Below are 8,141 nucleotides of genomic sequence, written 5' to 3'. Positions count from 1 at the left end.
CCTACAGAGGACACATGGCATTCCATCATCACCATAGAGACCGCAGTACTATCTGCCATCGTCTTCACTAAAGGCCCCAATCCTCCTATTGGCTGTACCCCTTCTGACTGTACCACATTTCTCCAGACTATGGTCTCTAGTGTTTGTCTAGTGGGGCTATTTGGTGTTGTAAATTCAGGGAAATAGTATCGTTCTCAGAATTACTGAACACTAAAGCTGATGTCCAAGGACAACGTTTGACAAAACAGCTGTCAAAGAGGCGCTCTTGCATTTCAGTGAAAACCATGGCAATATGAGGACTGGGGAGGAGGTTATAGGAGACTGTGTGATAGTTGATTGAGTATTAAAGTATTGAGTATTAAAATTGGGTTATAATATCATGGTATGGATTTTTCTAAGGGTCCAGTCCATATTAAACAGAAGCTTTGCCATGTACTGTAGTTGACTTACAGTAACACATATTATATGAAAACAGAGCATCCGGTGAAATGAGCATTACTCAAAGGCAGTGTATAAATGTAGTTCTCTCCCCTGTGAATTGTTTTGGCTGTAGCCTCCTTCTGTGGTGGAGTTAACTTTGGCCTGGACACCAGACTGGAAGTTACAGGTGTTGTCCAGCCTCACAGAGAACTGAGTTTCAGCATGGCTGTAACATAGGAAAAGGAAATATGTCAGAAATAAACAGGGTCTGTGGGAAGTAGTGGTATGGTGGGGGCCTGGGTGGAAGGTTAACCAGAGCAGAAGAATCTCTCCCCAAAAAACATAGCATCCTCTGCAGAAGACAACTGTCATATAAGTCAATTACAAACACCTTTTTATTTTGTAGCAAAAATTATTCTCCCTAAGAGAAATGTCACTCTAAACAGGAGTCAGGTTTCACCAAGATATAAAGGTTCCAGCAGTTCAGGTGCTGCAATCTGTGATATGTATTGTGTAAAACACAACACTTAACTTGTCCAGCCATATAACTCTAAAGCATATCTTTACATTAAAACATAAAAAAAATATAGGGAAAAAATAACCAACACTGGGTGGACATTTTCTGCAGCACAGTTTTCCAGTACACTGAAGTTCTCATTGTTCATTGCCCACTGTTGAGGAGACAGTAGGCCTACAACACAAGAGAACACTGTTCTCTACTGGCCCCTAGCAAGCAGTGCAGGTTAGGTTGAGCTTGGGTGAGGACAATAAGCTAAGGTTAGGCTTATGGCTAGGGTTAGGGTTGAGCCAGGGTGTGGACATGAAGCTAGGGCTAGGGTCAGGGTTGAGCCAGGGTGTGGACATGAAGCTAGGGCTAGGGTCAGGGTTGAGCCAGGGTGTGGACATGAAGCTAGGGCTAGGGTCAGGGTTGAGCCAGGGTGTGGACATGAAGCTAGGGCTAGGGTCAGGGTTGAGCCAGGGTGTGGACATGAAGCTAGGGCTAGGGTCAGGGTTGAGCCAGGGTGTGGACATGAAGCTAGGGCTAGGGTCAGGGTTGAGCCAGGGTGTGGACATGAAGCTAGGGATAGGGTCAGGGTTGAGCCAGGGTGTGGACATGAAGCTAGGGCTAGGGTCAGGGTTGAGCCAGGGTGTGGACATGAAGCTAGGGCTAGGGTCAGGGTTGAGCCGGGCTCTCCCTTTGACCCATGGTCAATTTAACCACTGTGTATTTGGCCTACTCTAATAACATTCATAATACTAGGATTCAGTCTTATTTGAAAATGTTTGGTTTTCTTATTGTTGATCCCCAGCTCTTTATTTACTATGAAAGATATGATACGAAAATACATAATTTAACCTACACAATAATATAGTAACTATTCAAATAAACTATATTCAAATAAATGTATTGCCACATCTCGCCCAAACTTCTCTTAATTAAAAGTAAATGGTAATGTCTGGTAAACGTCAAATTTGTATTATTCCGAATATATGAATTGTAAGGTGGAAGTGGTTATTGACAGTCTATGCGTTTTAATTGCACATATGAATTGTGGAATCGATTGTCATATTGGAAACGGTTTAGTTTGGTTCAATCTAATGAGAAAATGTACAATGGCCCTCTCCAAACACATAAATCATTTTGACAGTAACCCCACCCCTGAGAGTCTAGTGGCTGCGCACACTGCATGTTCAAAACGTCACCAAGAAGCGAATTAAATACCCGCTTGCGCTATTCGGTTAATAGTGTAGCTGTCAAAGACGCTGGTGATAGTTGAGAGTTGGATGATAAATGTAATTGACTTAAAAATATGTTGCATGCAATCTCTTTAAAACTAATTTTATTACATTGTATCTTTGATAACGTGCGCTTTTTCCTTTTTGACATTGCTTTAAATCGTTTTAATTAACCACTTTCGAAAATGTGTCGCTTTATTTGTGGGTTATGGATATCATAGAAGCGCTAGTTTGTCACAGTCAGATTTAACTGTTGTTGAAACATTATCCGCTGCCGTCCATTGTTTTGTTTTTGCTTTTTTACAACAACTTCTCCACGTCTGAATTCTCTGGAACGCACATCAAGGTGAGCGTCTTATCTTGTAAATGCGCCTATGATACGTTAAGCAGCCTATTTTGATGACCAAATTACTTACCGTAATGTTCAACTTAATTTCCCATGAAATATACATTTATATACAGGCTATTTTCACCTAATCTTGATTCGCTGTTGTGTGATGGTTCGAAGTTCATTCCGAGTGTCCTTTTTTTGAGACTGCTATAGTTTTTCTTGCACGTGCATTACTCTGACACTTCTGTATTTCACTGTATGATTTCCTGTATAAAAAAATGCTTTTCGTTACCTGGACCTTATTCAACATAGGAAAGTGTTCTGTATGAATAGATAGCACAGCTCCCTTATCTTGTGGAATATAAATCAATATTGTTTTTTATTTTATTTTGATATCTGTAAACGACAGGTAAAATGGCAGGTTAAACTAGTGTTAAATGTCATACAACGTGTTATAAATGCTATGTTACAGTTTTTAGTATAATGTAGCTTATTTTGTTCAATCAGTGAACATATTATTTGTTGGACTTCCTACGTTTTTGATGAGTTGCGATGCAGGCAAATTAACATTTGCTAGGTATACCTTGTCTGCTTTTGTATTTGGAATAAAAAAATCCTTCACCCAACCACCTAATATGGGCATCATTATTAAAACCTCAATTTACAGTTTACCTGGCTTGTCCTGTAGCAGCTTAATGTTCTTGAACTAGCAAACATACAGAAAGTAAAGTTGTGGGTAATTCCTTTCTCTGAAGATACAGTGAAACATGAGCATGTTGACTAAATACTAGTTAAAACACTTGGATTAATGTTGCCCATGCATGCTTGCTTTAATGGTCACCTGTTAGGACTTCTGGATATCCTGACCCCTTCCAGTAGTAGATAATTGGAGGCTCCCTGCTTACATTGTCCATGAGGTCATTGTAACAGCTTGCTACCTTTGCCATGTAGCTTAAGTGTCAACATTGTCTTTGTTTCCAGGAGCTTCTGAGGGCTCAGCATGGTGAACAGTCAGCTGGGTGGTGGTGTGGCGTCACCCCCCAGGTCGTGTGCAGGATGCGGGGGGAAGATCGCAGACCGCTTCCTGCTCTTCTCCATGGAGCGCTACTGGCACACACGCTGCCTCAAGTGCTCCTGCTGCCACGCACAGCTAGGCGACATTGGCAACACCTGCTACAGTAAAGGAGGCATGATCCTGTGTAGGAGCGACTATATCAGGTGAGGTCCTAATGGGGCTCTGGGGAGAGGACAGGAGGGGGAGAATCTAGACTTTAGCTCCCAGGCTAGGGCACTGAGACTGATCTGGCTCTGGGGAGAGGACAGGAGGGGGAGAATCGAGACTTTAGCTCCCAGGCTAGAGCACTGAGACTGATCTGGCTCTGCTTTGTGTCTGCAGGTTGTTCGGGCACAGTGGCGCATGCAGCACCTGTGGCCAGTCGATCCCGGCCAATGAGATGGTTATGAGGGCACAGGGCAATGTGTACCATCTCAAGGTAAGACCCTCTGGCAGTAAGTGTTTCACTGTTGTTAGTGTCTGTCACCATCAGTGCATTTGTAACAGGTTGTTTGTGTGAAACCAATAGATATATACTTGAAACAAGGTGCTTTATACACTATCCTAAAGTTACCTTGTATGTTGGAGTTTAGCGTTTGCTAACGCCCCAATAATATTTTTGTATATATTTAACGTTTATTTAACTAGGCAAGTCAGTTAAGAGCAAATTCTTATTTACAACCCGGACGACACTAGGCCAAATGTGTGCCGCCCTATGGGACTCCCAATCACGGCCGGTTGTGATTCAGCCTGGAATCAAACCAGTGTCTGTAGTGACGCCTCTAGCACTGAGATGCAGTGCCTTAGACCGCTGCGCCACTCGGGAGCCCACAAGAGTAAGGTGTGCACTTGGCATGAGGATTCTAACTCCTGTGTCTCTTTTATCCCTAGTGTTTCACCTGTGCCACCTGTAGAAACAGACTGGTGCCAGGCGACCGCTTCCACTATGTTAACGGCACCATCTTCTGTGAGCACGACCGGCCAGAGGCTGCACTGCTCAGCAGCCACCTGCCCCCACTCCAGAGTAACCCTGTGCTGCCTGACCAGAAGGTGAGAGAGGGACCAGGACCATGAGGCCTTTCACACTTTCATACACACCACTGTCTAGTACTGAACATTCTATTCCCCCCTGCTCTTGTCTGTAGGTGTGCTGAGTGGTTAGAGCGGTGTGGTGGGCCTTCATCCTTCACTTGTCTCCAGAGGTCTCTCCATCCCCGCTCCTGATACTGTTGTTGTGGATCCTTTTTAATTGAACTAGGCAAGTCAGTTAAGAAGAAATTCTTATTTTACAAGGACGGCCTAACCCGGACGACACTGGGACAATTGTGCGCCGTCCTATGGGACTCCCGATCATGGCCGATTGTGATACACCCCGGGATCGAACCAGGTTCTGTAGTGACGCCTCTAGCACTGAGATGCAGTGCCTTAGACCGCTGCGCCACTTGGGATCCTCATCACCATCCACCATCTTGTCTCTGACGAGGAGGTTATTTTTACTTGCAGGATCAACTTCAGATGTGTTGTACATATCCATGCTTGAGACAGTGTACAAATACACCGTAATGGTGAGTCGTGTGTGATACAGTGCTGGTCTGCCCATCAAAGACAATATGGACCACATGAACTACTTCAGCACTGAGGTTACATGTTGTACTATAAGTAAGGGACCCCCAATTCTGTGCATCATATCCAGAACTTTGGTGCTTGTGGACAGATCTTGCCATGAGTTTTAAGGGTATACCCTCTCCAAGAAGAATAAAGCAAATAAAAATAAGCTTTTCCATGGAGTCCACTGAAACTCTGTCACAGTGGCATTGCTGTGGTTATCATTATTGTCAAGAATAACCCATCGTTTCGATAATGAACTCAGAATCCCTCTCAATGGCCTCTCATCTGTTACTCTGTGATGTTTAAACCATCATATGAATTGGGCTGAAGTCAAGGAAGAAGATAAATGTCCATTATTTTTTTATAATGCTATTGTGTTTCCCAGTAGAGTTCTATTTCCTGAATTAATGTTTCATTCAATTGAATTATGGATGCCTGTTCAATATGTGAAATTATCGGATGGAGACAAACAATGCTATTAAAGACTTTACTATAACATGAGGTGAACTGAAGTAATTGAAGCCTAAGTGCAGTTGGTTGGTCACATGACATGAGTCTTGCGGGATTACATGGTAAACTACTACCCAGTTGGTGTGGCATTTCCTCCCTGTTTGTGCTGCATAGCTCCCCTCAGCCCTGTATGGTGAAAGCATGCCTGATTACCCTGAAGAATGGAATTAGAGGGCTACAGTCCTGACCATTTACAGAAGCAATTAAACTTGAGTGGTGTATCTGTGCTGCCTGCTACAGTTCCTGCTCCTGGGAGGCTGAACTTTGGCCATATCCCGTGGCTGACTTTATTAAAGACTAATCTGGGAGCCGGCCTAATTAAAGGGAGGGGCTCCTACGCATCCAGCCCGCGTGTAGAAGAAAAGAAAAAAAACACAACAATCTGATGCTTGGACAGTTTACCATGTTGCAATTAAAAGACACAAGCCAGAGCTTTTCTAATCCCCCTCTGCTGCTTTTGGTTGTTCAAAAGAATAAGCTTTGATTTCTGTTTGGATCTGCATTGGCTAACTTGCTTGGCCTTCCTTGAATTTGTCTGTTTGATGTAATGTAAAACTGGATAAGACAAATCTGTAGCCTGTATAGTCAGACATTGGTGTGTAGACCTGAGTGGTTAAAGCTTTAAGAAATACAGTTTGAGTGAATCAGATGATAGCATCTGCTGTGCTTCAAATGAGGTCTGTACTTTCACACCTTTTCCAGGAGCATGGCAGCCATCAAAATTGCACCTTAATCTTCTTAGCAATTTCAGAAGTCCCACTTGTCATGGTAGGTGCTGATACTGCATCAATTATGTATTCCATGTTTGATTGAAAAGCATTGCGCAAATTCTTTAACTTATGGAAATGATCACAATTACAAATATCTTCATATCTAGATAGTGAGGAAATAAAACCTGCACAATCTCAAGCCCACCACTCCACAAGTTACACTTTGCATTCAAACCAATCAGGCCTCGTCTGCATATCACTAATTAGCCCAGCATTTTCAGATGCCAATTAGCAGGTCTCCTAAAAAAATATTTTTGCCATGAGACGTTGTTTTTTATCAGAGACGTTTAGTGTGGCTCAGCATCTAGCCTAGCTTCTGTTATAGGAAAGTGTTTATACTCACTAATTAATCATTAATCATATTAACACATGCAGATGAGTGTAATTGCCTTAGCTTCTACGCCTCACACTGTGTGAAGAGACAGAAATAAGCCAGGATATTTTTTACAAGCGGATGAAGAGGAAGAGAGGGTCTGAGTGGTGTCCTTCTGCCCAGCCACTCCTCTGATACAGATCCAAGACGGAGTCTGTGTCGAGCTGTATGATGATGATCTATTGTCTCTGTGCCAGCAGGACTGGCATGAAGATCATATATGTCTCATGATCTATCGAGAGGCCAAGGAGAAGGTTTGGAGCAGTCTGACAATGTGCTGGAGTTAAGAGACAGACAGACACCATTTAAATCCTCTCAGCTCAAGCAGTCTGGCTGCTGTTAAATGTGTTCCAGTGAGAATACAGTATGTTAGAGAGGTATGTGCATGTGGTCACTGTCAGGAACAGAGCCAGAGGCTGCTGAAAGGGGGTCCGTGTTGATAGACAGGCATGCAATCTGAGGTGATGTCCGCCTACATAACATTCATGGTAACAGGTTTCCAGTAAAAAACACCATCTGTTTTTATTTTTTAAATTAGGCCTATCTATTGAAAAGCCAAGTATGTACAGTATGTACTGTTGCCTAAGGAATTGCAACTATGCTAAGAATCCTTCTTGCGACCATAAAACTGTCCTGTCTGCTAAAACAATAGTAATAATAACAAAGAAAAAACTACTTTACAAATTTGAGCCTCACACAAGAATGAGAGAGAGAGAGAGAGAGATAGATAGATAGATAGAGAGTGGAGAAAAGTTCCCCACCCAATCAGAACGCTTTGAATAATTAAACTGATCGGCTTAATTAGCTCAATTACGTTAATTTGACCACGGAACACGGCCATATGGTGAAAGGAAACAAAAGAGGGGGGAACTAATTAAAAGTAAAATAATGAGGATTTTAATTAACTGGTTCCCCAGACAGCAGTGTGCAGGGATCAGGAGCCTGGTACCATAATTAAAGTGCTGTAACGCTGGCAACATCTCTCCTTTATTTCTTATTTCTGTGAGGGCTCTATCCATCTAATTAAATCTGTAAATAAATTAGCAACATTGAGGGTTCCTGCTTGACTTAACAGCGCCTGCAATCCACCCCCCACTCCCCCAATAACACGCTCACTTTACTCCCATCACACATGTCTACAACAGAATGGATGTGCAAGCAAAGGTTTTGCCAAATCTGATATTAACAACAAGTTGTAGATAGAGGATTTGTATAGGTGTGTGTGTGTGTGTGTGTGTGTGTGTGTGTGTGTGTGTGTGTGTGTGTGTGTGTGTGTGTGTGTGTGTGTGTGTGTGTGTGTGTGTGTGTGTGTATGTGATTGTGTATATGTGCATGATG

General features: G+C 42.8%; 1 protein-coding gene across 2 annotated transcripts; it reads left to right on the top strand.

Moving 5' to 3' along the window:
- Positions 1-2,168: 2,168 nt before the first annotated feature.
- lmo4lb (LIM domain only 4-like b) lies at positions 2,169-4,925 on the top strand. Of its 2 annotated transcripts, none has more exons than XM_014171632.3 (5): positions 2,169-2,214; positions 3,470-3,706; positions 3,885-3,981; positions 4,434-4,592; positions 4,688-4,925. In XM_014171632.3, the coding sequence occupies exons 2-5, from the start codon at positions 3,489-3,491 to the stop codon at positions 4,694-4,696; spliced, it is 483 nt and encodes a 160-aa protein (XP_014027107.1). In that variant the 5' UTR covers positions 2,169-2,214; positions 3,470-3,488; the 3' UTR covers positions 4,697-4,925. The 2 variants fall into 2 exon arrangements, with proteins under 2 accessions (XP_014027107.1, XP_014027108.1); XM_014171633.3 differs by lacking the exon at positions 2,169-2,214 and adding an exon at positions 2,231-2,503 and having other exon boundaries at positions 4,688-4,825.
- Positions 4,926-8,141: the final 3,216 nt, after the last annotated feature.

Source organism: Salmo salar, chromosome 24 (genome assembly GCF_965601325.2).
Source record: "Salmo salar chromosome 24, fSalSal1, whole genome shotgun sequence".
NCBI classification, from domain to species: Eukaryota; Metazoa; Chordata; class Actinopteri; order Salmoniformes; family Salmonidae; genus Salmo; species Salmo salar.
This window is presented reverse-complemented; position numbering and strand designations above follow the sequence as displayed.

Excerpts from the sequence above, each read along its gene's own strand:
- lmo4lb (XM_014171632.3), top strand. The coding sequence starts at position 3,489 with ATGGTGAACAGTCAGCTGGGTGGTGGTGTGGCGTCACCCCCCAGGTCG. Across the intron at positions 3,707-3,884 it reads TGTAGGAGCGACTATATCAG|GTTGTTCGGGCACAGTGGCG; the intron begins GTGAGGTCCTAA and ends TTGTGTCTGCAG. Across the intron at positions 3,982-4,433 it reads GCAATGTGTACCATCTCAAG|TGTTTCACCTGTGCCACCTG; the intron begins GTAAGACCCTCT and ends TTTTATCCCTAG.